A 14,591-nucleotide genomic window follows, 5' to 3' on the forward strand; every position below is an offset into this window, starting at 1 on the left:
TGTAAGAACATCCTACTTTAACGGTTACACAATGCAAAGGTGCTGACTCCATCCTCAGAGATTAACTGAAAACAATGATTTATGTCGTTAAAGCGTGTATGTGGTTATGATCTGCAAACTCAATGCAGAGTTTGTGGTTCATGAGTAGGTTTGCAATGAGACATCTCGATATTAGCTGCCCCATATAAAATCAGATTGGGCGGATGAACAACAGAAACTCGACGTTTCCTTCCGTTGAGTGTGCGATCACTCTGCCCATAACTGTGATAATGAACAGTCAATGATATATATATATATATATATATATATATAATAAATAAATAAATATACAATTTTTGAAATGGAGGCCTGCGTAAAATCTTCTGGTTAAACAGTAAATCCACACACAGCTCGGCTGGCACTTATTTGCACGTCTTCATAAAATCTGCAGCTGACAGTTTTAGGGCGTAAAAAATAGTTCTGACAATAATGTGAGGTTGAAGTGATAATTGCAGCAATCCAATGCTTTACCATGGACAAAGTCCTCCTTTTTCTAAGAGCTAATATTAGACAGTGTTTATTCAACAAAAATAATAACTCAGCTGATAGTGAGCTGGCACACTTGACACTCAAAACAAGTTACAAAACCTTTCAGCTGCAAATAAATGTTGCTTTGGTCAGCTGTGTTCCTCAAATCCAAAACAAAACTTTAAGGAAGAGAGAAATACTGTGTGTGTGTGTGTGTGTGTGTGTGTGTGTGTGTGTGTGTGTGTGTGTGTGTGTGTGTGTGTGTGTGTGTGTGTGTGTGTGTCTGTTTCCTACGATAGCAGACTTCCTGTTGATGTCAAAACCAAACTTTTTTTTACAAACCAAAAATATACTCTGGTAGGTTAAAAAAAGAGAGAGATATAAAGTGAAACAACAAATATGTCTTTATTAGGTAAGATGCTGATGAAGGATAACTCAGTAAAAGTATAATTTTGTTTCACATTAACAAAGACATACACTATTCTACATATACAGGTCTTCTACAATCACAATAAGAACTATACTAACTAGATATACCATGCACTTGTACTTTATTTGACATCACTGTAGTTATATTTACATTTGTATAAGTCATTTTGTACATGTCAAGTTTCTATCGATCAAGATGGACACATATAACATGAAACAAATGACATTATTTTACATCACTAAGATTACATTCATATGGATGTACAGATACACATGGACATATAACATGACACAAATTACATGTACTTTCTTTACATCACTGGGGTGAATCATGAGCTACCATCTCACAATTATGAGATGCTAAATCATAATTATGAGATGCTAAGTCATATCAATCATATATGAGATACTAAGTCATTATTTTGTTAAAGTTTGTCTTTATAAAGAGTTACAGTTGCCATAAATGAGCTTCCCTAGAGTCTCTTAGACAATGTAATGCAGTTATATGTTCATGTAGAGAACATTAGTTTAAATAACCTCTTTTTTTTAGAGAATATTTTTTCCTGATTATCAGATTTCAGTCAACCTAGACTTGAGCTTTTGCTTCTGGCTTTTACTCTTGACATTTGCGACTGAAAATTAAGTTTAGTTCCAAAAGGATTCTTGGGAGTTGTAGTTCATTAACTTCTCCCCTTTCCTTGTATGAAACGTTGACCTTTTTAATAAAAACACGTGTCTTCACTAACACTTTATTTGTGGACGCTCTTTCAACGACGAGGTGTTTTGTGCATAAATTAAAATAGCTCCTCCCACTTTAACACCCTTGAGTTTACCGTCGCCACGGTAACGCAGCTAACGGGACATGGCCGGCTGGAGGACAAACTCTTCGACAGAAAGCACGGTTTTTAATTGAAATGAGAAAATGAGCTTATCTATCACTCGCACACAGCCGAAGACAAAGGGTGGCTCTGACGGTGCGCGGCAGCGGCCGCGGCAGCGGGTGTTCGACCACCTGTACGGTGAGTAGACAGGTGTGTACGTCTCGTGCGGGTGACGTGGGCTTTTCTGACGTGTTTCCTCACAGATCCTGTTTACACCGTGTCCTCGGAGGTCGACCACGTCAGGGCCAATTTCAAAGCCTACACCTCTAAGGACAGAACAGTAAGTTTCATCGATGTTTGTCCTCCAGCGACATTTTGTTTTTATCTTCACCTGCTATGTAACTGCGGCCAGTGAGCCCGACGGCGGAGGTACGGCGTCGACGTGACGCAGAAGCATAGACTAGGCTTTATCCACCGAGTTTCCACGCCTGGAAATAAATGGCCGTCTATTCCTGGTGTGTGGCGTACGGTGGCTTAGATAGCACAAAAAGCATTCAAACTTAACTTCACAATAATTTCACAATATTTAAACGGCTATAGAAGCATATTCTTAAACTTGTAAATGCAAATTCCAATACAGTCTTGTTCAGGGTCTCTGCTATGCTCATGTGTATGGCCTTGATATATTACTGTACAGCTTTGGAGAAAATTGAATTTAAAGTCAGCTTAAATTAACTAATGATATTCCTAATTTCACAATCATTCAATATTCAAACAGCTATACAAATAGATCTTTAAAACTGTAAATTAAAATGACAATGGAGTCTTGTACTGTACAGGTTTGGAGAAAATTGAAGTCAAAGTCGTCTCAAAAGACAATGGAATTTGCCAACACCAATGTAGTGCGTTAAAGACAATACTGTTAGGTTCAAAAACTTGTAAAAGCATTACCAGATGTTAAACCAGATGAAATTAAATTCACTCATAAAAAAATAACCCATTTTATTTCATGCTATAACATTTCTTATGTTGTACTTGTTTGCTCTGTTCACCTTTTTTTTCCTTCAACTGAGAAACATGAGAAATAAACAGAAAGTGACTATTTCTTTGTGCCTTCATCAGAGAAGAGTGACTGAGTTTGGGTCTATGTTCAGTGAGCTGTCCCACCACCCACGGTATACTGTTCAGCTGGAACCAGCAGACCCAGTACCGGCCTCTATTGATCGTTGCTGGCGAGGCCCCGCGGAGCAGCGTAGAGCGGCATTGCAGCAGCTGGCTGGGTGACACGAACAGACAGCGTTTTATTGAGCCTTAGCAGTTACCGAGTATTAATTCAAGATTCTAAATATCTAATGGGTCCTTCTTCTTGACAGGGTTATTCCAAATGCTCATCCATGGCTGAAAAGGGAGGAGTGCCATGTGACCGGAGTGGATCGCTGGAAATACTTTAAACGGTTTGACTTGCATGTCTCCATTCAGTCACTGACAACTGTGAATATGGTGTAATGCAACCATGCTAACATCTTTGTGCAGCAGTTTCCTAAAGATAATATTCTGATAGTCTAGGAAAGATAACTGCCACGCTGCCATAGTTTCCACTTGAAATATGGACTGTGTCTCTGACAAAGTGTTGATTTCTGTTTCCCTTAGCCCTCTGATTCCCTTTGCACAGCAGGTTCCCCCGGATGCAATTTTTTCATTGCCTAAGTAAGTACTATATTGATCCTGCTTGATTATTTTCCAGCCAAATGTGCTTTTCCATTCAGCTGTTGGAGGGTGCATCCTGTCATTGTGTCTCATCAGAGAAGACTTGATATCTTGTGGTGGACAGAATGCTGAGCATACTAAACAGCCCACCCACTTTACTATCGGGGTCCAGACGGACTACAGGGAAAGTGAAACACAGACAGACCCGTACAGCCCTGAGTATGTGGTGCAGCCTGGGACAAGTCCCTCAGAACTCCTGCAACTGGCAGCTTTGACTTGGGGTACATGATGAACTGTACAGATCTCCAGCAGTTATAATAGACTATACTGTATTTGTACTCTGTTAAAAGCATACAATTATTGTGCTGTCCCAATGGTGGTCGGCTGAAGTCTACCAGTACCAGAATTCTTAGTGAAGTAGTACTATTTGTATGTTGTATTACGCTTATGAATACATGTCATTAAACCCTCCCTTATGACAATTTCCCTTAGGTCGCGGTCTGCCTGCAGGCCTGGCAGAAGTAGAAATGATAGAGCGGGCGCGCGCCAAACGAGCTTGGGAGGCCACCCTTCCTCCATTGAATGACCTTAGTCAGCTGGAGAAAAGGAGACGTATGATGGAGGAGATGGAGGTCAATGAGTGGGCTTTCAGAGATGGAGAAATCCAGAAGTGAGTGGTGCTGCACCTGAAATTGAACTTTGTATTTCCAAAAGGAAAAGACCCCAAAAATAGATAAGTAAACCACTATTAGCCTAAAACAGATTTGCGCCACCTGTTAGCATGTGCCTGTTGGCTTCGTAGTATTCTATCTTAAGCCTTCTGCCATCACATGTGTACTAACCAAGACTAACGTAGGCTTGTTAAGTAATCTCGGTGAGACCCTCGTTGCACTTGATGCTCCCCTCTGTCCTTCTGCCATGCTCTTTGTTTTGCTGTGGCTGCGAGCAGGTTGCAGGAGGCTCGTCTTGTTGTGCTGAAGGACCTCTTGAGGAAAAGAGATATGGCCCAGAAAGAAGTCACAAGCGAGAGACTGAATGAGATATATTCCAAGCACAAAAAAGCCAAAGAGATAAAGCTACACAAGATTCACAATGACTACATGAGGTGTAAGACAACTGCTGGCTGTGATTGAACATCATATCTGGATGATGAATGTATTATTCAAGGCTTTGTTCAATTCCTTCTCATCTATGTCTTCTTTTTTCATGGTTATTTTGTGTGTAGCACTGAGAAAACTGGACAGCAAGAGGAGAAATGAGCTAGAGCGACACGGCATTGTCAAAAACTCTGGAAAGATTCCGATATGTGTCCCTCGGAGCCGCAGGGATGCATTGTTCAACAGGAACTCGTACGACAATGAGTTAAAAAGCCCCTACCTGAACACATACGAAGGTCTGAATCTTGATGTTTTGAACAAGTAGAAGTGTAGATCATCTCCATACGAGCATCTCACAGATAACATTATCCATTTCTTTTTTGTCACTCAAAGGTTTGCTGGAGATCGAGGCAGGACTCTCTGCCTCAGTCCCAAAGCTATGGGGGAAAAGACATGAACCCAAAGTCATGGAGCATGTCATCAGTGCACCTCTGAGTACAGAAGTAAAACTGATGAACAAATACAAAGTAAAGCAGAAAGTAAAATGTTCATCAAGCATATCACTTGCGTTCCATATACACATGTATTACCAGTTATTGCTCCACAGGCTCTGAGACAGGAGGAAGATGAGGAATTGGCGAAGAAGTCGATGCGGTTTCTTGTCAAGAAGGAGAAGCCTGTTCCTCGTACTGTCACTCCCAGAGTGGAGGAGCCACCAGAGGTCAGCAAATGTCTCTAAAGGACATTGACCTTGTCCATCCGACATGTTTAATTTTTTTTATGTTAAACTCATGTATGTGTCTCTCTACAGGGGGATGAGGAGATAGAGCTTTCAGTCATCCACTTGCAGAAACTACTGAGAGGAAGAAGTATCCAATACAAGGTCTTAACGTGTGTGTGTGTGTGTGTGTGTGTGTGTGTGTGTGTGTGTGTGTGTGTGTGTGTGTGTGTGTCCACTTGCATGTCCGTTACTTTTTTTGTATGGCTTCAGTGCCTACAGAAATGTTTGAATGTTCTAAAGTTGTAAGGACTTTATTTACTCTCTTTTCACTTCTGTCGGTGTTGTTATACAGATGTTTAAGGGCAAGGAGAACAATCTGGAGCTCATTAGGGAACTCAGGACTGTCAACGCCCTGCAGGCTGAGGAGCAAGAGCTATGGAAAGCAGACAAAGAGCTCGTAATGACCTTTCAAAAACAGAGCGAAAAACACAGACATAAGGTGAAGACATAGTAATAGCCAGCCACATCTGAAATGTTAGCAACTCCAAACAATCTCATGGCCCCTTTTCTCTCCCCTCCCAGACCTCTCAAGAGGAAGCTTCTCAGGCCGGAGTGGTAGGTGCTGAGCTGGAACACCTATTTGACACGTTGTCCAAGGAGCTGATTCATTTCCAGGAAGAGCGTAGGATCCATGCCTTCATACTAATGGCTGAGAGAGACCGTCGCCTACGAGAGGCTGAGGAGAGTGGGAGGAGACAGATGGAGGAGCGCAGACGCAGAGAAGAAGATGAGATCTTCAGACAGGTGTCTACATGTGATATTTGTTAACCATAAATGATATCATGATGATGATGATAATAATATGTATATGTATATGTATATGTGTGTGTGTGTGTGTGTGTGTATGTGTGTGTGTGTGTGGAGCACGAGGTTTAATGCGTTGCATATGTGTGTGTGTCCTTAACACTGTGACATGGTAACAGGTGGTTCAGGTGCACCAGGAAACTGTGGATTTATATTTAGAGGACATTGTCCTCGGGGCCCTGGAGCAGACAGCTGACCAGCAGGCCAGAGAGGAGATCCACCGAAAGGCTAAGGAGGTCAACGACATTGCTTATGCCATAGAGGAAAGGTAAGGGATGAGTCAGTATGCCTGCTAATGCTCTATATTCAGAAATGTCCAAGCAGTGTTAATGAAGAAAAATCAATTGTGTTTGTGAGTAGCAGAAACAGTCTTCAGTCGGAGGAGATTGTGTCTGAGTTGATGTACAGTTTCCTTATCCCAGAAGTCGAGAAGATCAGTGTCAAGCAAAGAGGTTTGGGAGATGTTTCTGTTTTCACTGTATTTACACATTATCATAGACAACCAAATGATTGCAAACTATGAGTAGACAGTATTCGTACCAACTATTTGACACACAGGAAGCACCACATTGTTTAAGAACCTTTTGTTTGATAGGAACAAACAATAAATGACAATTGAATGATAAAGTGAAATGGTAGATGCTATTCCCAGCGGCCTCACTGTTTGTTTCTCCCCCCTACTGACCCCCCCCCCCCCCTTCCAGTGCATCAGAGGCAGCATAAACACTTGCAGGCCGCTCGCAGCATCATTCAGGAAACTCCTGAACGCCCTAGGATCCTTCATAGTATTCCCAGGACGTCGGAGTTGACCTGTCCCTCTGAAAGAGCCTCTGACCGCGTCCTTGAGGAGCTGATCAGCCAAGTGGAGCAGGAGAAGGGGAAGAAGGCAGAGTAGAACCCTGTTTAGGCTAAAGAGAGGATAACAAGTAAAGTGTTTTGAAATGCAGTGTGAAGTTTAAGTGTGTTGTTCATTCATACTAATAAAGTTTCATGGTCATCATTATGGATTTATGGGTTGATTGTAGCCTTTTGATTATTGTGTGTTGTGTGCGATCAATGTAAATTTGTTTGATGTATGTTCTTCACAAAAAAATGATCCGGTCCCAATAAGTCAGAGTTAGAAAAAAAAAGAATCATATTATTTTTGTTTTGATGAAAAGTAAAAACAGTCCCCTGCTGCAATCTTGAGCCCGGAGCATTTTTTGCCCATTTTGCGGCTTTCACAAATGGCTCTTTCCACTCAGTTCTTTGCATGTAAAACAGGACCATAGTTTCCCTTTTTATGGTCTTCTTATAGTGATCTCTAAGTGTGCTTGTTGTGTTCTCACACGAGTCCTGAGCATTCTTCGCTATTTGGTCTAGGATGAATGATGTGGGTAGCGCTGGCTTTACTAAGTCTTTGAGGTAATTACCCGTTTTAAGGTTAGGGCGCGCTCCGTCCGATCCTGTCCCGAAGAGTAGGTCTTTGTCCGTCTTGGGTCTCTGTCATCCATCCTCTCCCGTCCAGGAGAGCGAGAGGCCGGCGGGGACTCCGCGTCGCGTTGCCGTGTCCCGCACGCGTCTGGTGCGCGCGACTCGCGGGTGCGCGCGACGCCGGGACTCGGCGAGGAGCGTAAGAAAAGTCTCTGTCAAGGTCCCTATGCGGGCTTCTATGTTGTCTTTATTATAATGAACCTCTCTCTGGCGGTCCCTGTTTGCGGAGCCATTCCATCTGTTGTGGGACGTGTCTCCGTTAAAATAAGCATAACGTCCGCCATTTTGGTTCCGTGCGTACCTGGTCCTGTGACTTTCGGTGTAGTCATTGCGCTTATAGTTTCTGGATCTGGTCCTACCTGTCCAGGTGGACGTGATTTGGTCCTGGTGGTCTGGGCTGTGCTGTCGTGTTTGCCGGTCTCTCTCACTGTCCAGTGGAGGCCGTTCTTGGTCCTGCAGGTTCGGGTTGAGTCTAGGCCTGCTCATATTCTCCGTGTTAAATGTGTCGGGGGCAAGAAAAAGAGGAAACTTCTGTCTTTTTTTAACTTTGTTTTACTTCCCCGAGTTGTTTTCATTAAACATAAATTCATTGAAACCTTCATCAGACCTGGTGTGGAGTCGCTCGAACAACGTGGTGTCTGGAGTCTAACTGGAAGAAGGAAGGGAGGGTCGACTTCCTGTGAGGGGGTTTGGGACGCTGGCTCTCGCTGACGGCCACGGGCCCCACTCTCGGATTGGGTGGAACCTTTGGGGCCTTAGAGTTAGGTGAGGGATAAATGAAACTCCCTCCCACCATAGGGGTGAAGGGAGAGCACGCACGGGCACACAGGTCACTTTTTAGTTTTCATGGGTTAGGGTTCCCAGTAGAAATACCACGACATGTTTTTACTACTGACGAGACTATAAAAGGGCAAAAGCTCCCACGGCCTGTGTTCTGGGTAACCGAATAGGAGCTAAATACACTTTAACTCAATAATACCCGGACGTCTCCACATAGAGTAGTCAAGGGACTCGTTCTTCCTTTGGACCAGTCTGCCAGTCCTCCTGCTGACATGCACCTGGGCAGCGCACTTGCTCTCTTCTAGATTTATCCACAAAAAGTCTATAAATCCAAGAAGACATCATGCATTACCTCAGCCAAGGAGAAAAGCTTTAGCTTGGTTCTGATTACAGCTGTGCTGCCACATTGCATTTCACCAAAGAGAAGCGATGGGCCCAACCGCCCTCAGGAGGGCGACACTGAGTTCAGGAGGAACTGCTGAATTCAAGTGATGGATATCTGTAGTTTTTCTGCTCGTAGGCTAAATCACTTTGTGTGTGTGTGTGTGTGTGTGTGTGTGTGTGTGTGTGTGTGTGCATGCATGCTTGTGTGAGTGCGCATGTGTGTCATTTTGAAAGTATTTCAATAAATGGCTTTAGTTGAAATAAATCAGTTTTTATTTTACTGTATAATTTACAGTGTTAAAATGAATACAGTCATGAATTTTACAATTATGGTACTGACTGATTGTTACTGTAAAATGACTACAGTGTTCCAGAGGTACTGTGATTCATTTCACAGTAAGCATACTGTGAAATATACAGCAGCTACTTACTTGCTAATTGCTGCCAGCAGGTTACTGTAAATTTGACAGTAATGTTGTTACAGTAGATCAGCGGTGTCAAACATTTGGCCTGCGGGCTGGATCCGGGAGGATGTCCAACAAAAGAAAAATATATTTTTTTTCTTAGATCAAAATCAGCAGAGGTGGGAATTGAACCTCTGATCTTCTGCTTAAAAGACAAACATTTAAACCACTGGTCCACAGTCAGAATTAATGTGCAAAGTGATATTATTGAATTGGAAGTTGTCAAAAATGGATGATGTCATGAAAGCAGCATCACAAACGTGTCACAAAGTGAGGGAATCTGCAGAGGAGAGCAGGCAGACACACAGAGGGCTGATGTCTGAATGTTTGCTCTTTATGTTTCTAGTTAAATGTTGAAAGACCTTAAAATAGAGTTGATCATCCAGAAACCTTCACCGATGATTTAAACATAGAGAAATATTGTTGTTATTTATGCGTTATTATGCTGTGATTTTACTGGTCCGGCCCACTTGAGATGAAAATGGGCAGCATGCGGCCCCTTCACTAACATGAGTTTGACCCTAACCCTCCATAGATAGATAAATAAATAAGTAATTGAAAGTCATCTGAAATAATAATATTCCTAATTCCCCAATCTTCCAATATTCACACATGTCTAAAAGTAGATCCTTAAAAGTGTAAATGAAAATGACTTGTAGTTCAGAGCGACGCCTGCCATGCTCATGGCCTTGATATATTACTGTACAGGTTTGTAGAGAATTGAAGGCAAAGTTGTCTCAAAAGACAATGTAATTGTTATTTTTTCTAATGATCCAATATTGATAGAGCTATAAAAGCAGATCCTTAAAGGTGAAAATTCCCAATCAGATTTTGAATATTTTTTTTCTCCAAATGTGCACAGTAATATCGCAAGGCCATACACATGGACACAGCAGAGATCCCCCTGAACGAGACTGCATTGGAATGTATATTTACAAGTTTAAGGACCTTTCCGTTGAAGGGGCGGCTGTGGCGCAGGAGGATGAGCAGTCGTCTGGATACCACAAGGTACCCGGTTCGATCTCCGGTCCACCCGCAGCTTACAAGTCGAAGTGTCCTTGAGCAAGGCACCTAACCCCTCATGACTCCGCGGGCCCAGAGTGGCCCGTGGCAACCTCCAAGCAATTTATGCAAATGCTGCAGACCAATGTGTCATATGATCACTAACCCTGTCAGAACAATGTTTGCTTTAAGTTGACAAATACATGTATTATAATGATGTACATAATGATGTTTTGTTTGATACCTTTCAGACATTTAATGTTTTATTAGTTGAGAAATAGATGGAAAGTCGTGTGACTATGTCTAAGGAGTCAGTGTGTTGTTTCTTTATACTAATAAAGTGTAATGTTCATCATTGTGGGTTGATTGCAGCGTTTTGCTTGCTGCTTTATCTATAATGCTCAGTATATTGTCAGTTTTTCTGCCAGATGGACTTTTCCTGGACTTAAGCATGTATTATAGATATATTTAATATGAATCAGTGTGCTATCTGATATATATGTTCTTTGCAGAAAATGTTTGAAAAAGAAAAAAAATGCTGTTGTATCGTTTTTCCGGGGTATATTATTTTGGAAGGAGGAAAACGGAAGAAGAGGTGTGGAGAAATGTTGGTAGTGAAAAGTAGGATAATAAAGAAGTTGCTGACTTGGCTTCATAAACCAGTTTTGTTATTTTGTTATTCCTACACAGTTTAGGCGCCGTGACAAAACTATTGTTTTAGTTTTGATGAAAAATGAAAGCCGGTCCCACAGACCAGAACAGCATACAAAGGTTAAAGAAGTGACTGAGGCATCACCGCCACCAAGTGGTGTGAAGCTGTATTGCAACCAAGCGTCTTTTGGATAAAACTTGTAATAGAGTGTTAAACTAATTGAGGCATCACCGCCACCAAGTGGTGTGAAGCTGTATTGCAACCAAGCGTCTTTTGGATAAAACTTGTAATAGAGTGTTAAACTAATTGAGGCATCACCGCCACCAAGTGGTGTGAAGCTGTATTGCAACCAAGCGTCTTTTGGATAAAACTTGTAATAGAGTGTTAAACTAATAACCTGTGCAGTCCCTTGCCTCTCGCTGCTCAGAAAGGAAAAAGCAAATGTTTTTGGTGTCCCTCTATGGTTACGAATCACTTGAGTAGACTAGACTTTGCTACTGAAGTGTATTTGTTTGTGTGAGCGTGAATAATTTTGTTGTCACACAACCGGAAACGAGCGCCCCGCAGTGTAAAAGCTCGACGTGTTGGTTGATGTGCTGTCCACTGGGTAAGCTGAAGCTACTGTTGCGGAGCTCCGCGCTTTGTGTCTTTGCCTCATAGCTCGTGTGTGCGGTGTATTTCCTTGTGTGTGTGTGTGACTTGTGGGTCCAAGCTTGTTGTTGGCGCTAATCGCAGCGGTGTGTTTGCTAGGGACTGTGCGTCCATTAGTTTGTTAAAGTTGTGTGTTTTGTGTTAAAGTGTGTTATGCCGGCGTGTCTTTTAGAGCGGCGGTCCCAGCCAGCAGTAGCGGTCCGTGTGTCCCTCGATACCGGGCTGGAGAGAGCCAATGAATGTAAGCAAGTAATTGTTTGTAAAATGTTTTATTTTGAAAGATGAGCGGATGCTTCCGTCTGTGTGTAACCTGTGACTTAACCTGTCGACATACGCTAACCCGAAAAAGTCCGTCTCTGTGTTGTGTATTAAAAGTAAGAAGGAGTGAGTTTTCCCCGTGAGGAGCAGGAGATGATCATGAAGGCATTTGAGTAAGTCCGAGCTTAATCACGGCAAAGCTTTATGCTGCGTTTGTAACGTAGTTGAATTAGATGCAGGTTAAATCCAGCCGAAATGGGGAAGTGGTGCCACCTGGCGTTCCAAATGTGTCACTGTGCTTCATATGTAACGCAAAGGATTGTGGTAAATCGTGAGAGTAATGGCGGACGCTTGCGCAGGTAAGTTGTCTAAATGTGTGTGTAAACGTTTGTGTAAATAATTAGTAAACGTGAGTGAGCGTTGAGCTGGCTTTATTTGTTTGTAAAATTGTTGTTGTGGCGTGTTTTTTGTGTGAATTGAAGTATTGTTTTTTATTGCCAGTATGAACGTGGCTGGAGTCGCTTGTTAATGCTAATGCTAAGGTGACGCAGTATTTTTGGGCAGAGCACAGCGGTCAGGTTGTGCTGCAGCGCCTCCATTTGGTCTGAGGACAAGACGTTGTGTTATCCAAGTGTACCTAAGCCGTGTAATTGCAGAGCTTATTACATTCCAAAAATGTATTTTGTGAGTCAACAACAGTAGTATTCATAGTGTGAAGTTTGAGTTTTGATTTGTCCTCCGCCATTGTTTCCTGTTTAATTGTGGCAAAATGCATTCTGGGACGAACAGCTGTTTGCCCCAGGGAAATTTGCATTTCCCAGCATGCAGTCTGGGTGTAACCCTAACCCTGCACCATGACGAAAGTTAAGAATGCAGACAGCTAAGTAGCTTTGCTGCGCACTCAGTTATCAAGTGTTCAACGCTAAATGTCCCGGCATTGCGAACAAGCAGGCCTCTTGACCGCCTGGTGGGGCTGGTTTAGGGACGCTGGCTCTCTCTGATGGCCGCGGTCCCTACTCTGGTATGAAACCTGACCTGCTGCAACTTTCCTGGTGTAGCTTGGTCCGTGGGGGCTGTAGAACCATGCGGCCTGGACAGACCTCTTCGGGAGAAGCAGACCTTTCCAACGAGACCTCACATGAACTGATCCTACGAAGATACGTATTTTTCCTGATTAAAAAGACCTGGCCCCGCCCCCTAGGGTTAGGGTTAGGGTTAGGGTTAGGGTTAGGGTTAGGGTTAGGGTTAGGGTTAGGGTTAGGGTTAGGGTTAGGGTTAGGGTTAGGGTTAGGGTTAGGGTTAGGGTTAGGGTTAGGGTTAGGGTTAGGGTTAGGGTTAGGGTTAGGGTTAGGGTTAGGGTTAGGGTTAGGGTTAGGGTTAGGGTTAGGGTTAGGGTTAGGGTTAGGGTTAGGGTTAGGGTTAGGGTTAGGGTTAGGGTTAGGGTTAGGGTTAGGGTTAGGGTTAGGGTTAGGGTTAGGGTTAGGGTTAGGGTTAGGGTTAGGGTTAGGGTTAGGGTTAGGGTTAGGGTTAGGGTTAGGGTTAGGGTTAGGGTTAGGGTTAGGGTTAGGGTTAGGGTTAGGGTTAGGGTTAGGGTTAGGGTTAGGGTTAGGGTTAGGGTTAGGGTTAGGGTTAGGGTTAGGGTTAGGGTTAGGGTTAGGGTTAGGGTTAGGGTTAGGGTTAGGGTTAGGGTTAGGGTTAGGGTTAGGGTTAGGGTTAGGGTTAGGGTTAGGGTTAGGGTTAGGGTTAGGGTTAGGGTTAGGGTTAGGGTTAGGGTTAGGGTTAGGGTTAGGGTTAGGGTTAGGGTTAGGGTTAGGGTTAGGGTTAGGGTTAGGGTTAGGGTTAGGGTTAGGGTTAGGGTTAGGGTTAGGGTTAGGGTTAGGGTTAGGGTTAGGGTTAGGGTTAGGGTTAGGGTTAGGGTTAGGGTTAGGGTTAGGGTTAGGGTTAGGGTTAGGGTTAGGGTTAGGGTTAGGGTTAGGGTTAGGGTTAGGGTTAGGGTTAGGGTTAGGGTTAGGGTTAGGGTTAGGGTTAGGGTTAGGGTTAGGGTTAGGGTTAGGGTTAGGGTTAGGGTTAGGGTTAGGGTTAGGGTTAGGGTTAGGGTTAGGGTTAGGGTTAGGGTTAGGGTTAGGGTTAGGGTTAGGGTTAGGGTTAGGGTTAGGGTTAGGGTTAGGGTTAGGGTTAGGGTTAGGGTTAGGGTTAGGGTTAGGGTTAGGGTTAGGGTTAGGGTTAGGGTTAGGGTTAGGGTTAGGGTTAGGGTTAGGGTTAGGGTTAGGGTTAGGGTTAGGGTTAGGGTTAGGGTTAGGGTTAGGGTTAGGGTTAGGGTTAGGGTTAGGGTTAGGGTTAGGGTTAGGGTTAGGGTTAGGGTTAGGGTTAGGGTTAGGGTTAGGGTTAGGGTTAGGGTTAGGGTTAGGGTTAGGGTTAGGGTTAGGGTTAGGGTTAGGGTTAGGGTTAGGGTTAGGGTTAGGGTTAGGGTTAGGGTTAGGGTTAGGGTTAGGGTTAGGGTTAGGGTTAGGGTTAGGGTTAGGGTTAGGGTTAGGGTTAGGGTTAGGGTTAGGGTTAGGGTTAGGGTTAGGGTTAGGGTTAGGGTTAGGGTTAGGGTTAGGGTTAGGGTTAGGGTTAGGGTTAGGGTTAGGGTTAGGGTTAGGGTTAGGGTTAGGGTTAGGGTTAGGGTTAGGGTTAGGGTTAGGGTTAGGGTTAGGGTTAGGGTTAGGGTTAGGGTTAGGGTTAGGGTTAGGGTTAGGGTTAGGGTTAGGGTTAGGGTTAGGGTTAGGGTTAGGGTTAGGG

At 43.5% G+C, this 14,591-nt stretch overlaps 1 protein-coding gene across 1 annotated transcript; it reads left to right on the forward strand.

The window, feature by feature from the left end:
- Nucleotides 1-1,774: 1,774 nt before the first annotated feature.
- cfap91 (cilia and flagella associated protein 91) lies at nt 1,775-7,146 on the forward strand. The gene is made up of 17 exons (XM_068601766.1): nt 1,775-1,955; nt 2,021-2,097; nt 2,880-3,037; nt 3,131-3,211; nt 3,408-3,464; nt 3,561-3,745; nt 3,957-4,134; nt 4,414-4,571; nt 4,690-4,857; nt 4,955-5,088; nt 5,169-5,282; nt 5,373-5,444; nt 5,635-5,781; nt 5,865-6,086; nt 6,266-6,414; nt 6,507-6,598; nt 6,851-7,146. Exons 1-17 carry the CDS (start codon nt 1,859-1,861, stop codon nt 7,039-7,041), a joined length of 2,280 nt encoding a protein of 759 aa, XP_068457867.1. The 5' UTR covers nt 1,775-1,858; the 3' UTR covers nt 7,042-7,146.
- Nucleotides 7,147-14,591: the final 7,445 nt, after the last annotated feature.

Source organism: Clinocottus analis, unplaced genomic scaffold (assembly GCF_023055335.1).
Source record: "Clinocottus analis isolate CAN_PGR_092001 unplaced genomic scaffold, fCliAna1.0.p SCAF_54, whole genome shotgun sequence".
NCBI classification, from domain to species: Eukaryota; Metazoa; Chordata; class Actinopteri; order Perciformes; family Cottidae; genus Clinocottus; species Clinocottus analis.

Excerpts from the sequence above, each read along its gene's own strand:
- cfap91 (XM_068601766.1), top strand. The coding sequence starts at position 1,859 with ATGAGCTTATCTATCACTCGCACACAGCCGAAGACAAAGGGTGGCTCT. Across the intron at positions 3,465-3,560 it reads GCAATTTTTTCATTGCCTAA|AGAAGACTTGATATCTTGTG; the intron begins GTAAGTACTATA and ends GTGTCTCATCAG. Across the intron at positions 3,746-3,956 it reads ACTGGCAGCTTTGACTTGGG|GTCGCGGTCTGCCTGCAGGC; the intron begins GTACATGATGAA and ends AATTTCCCTTAG.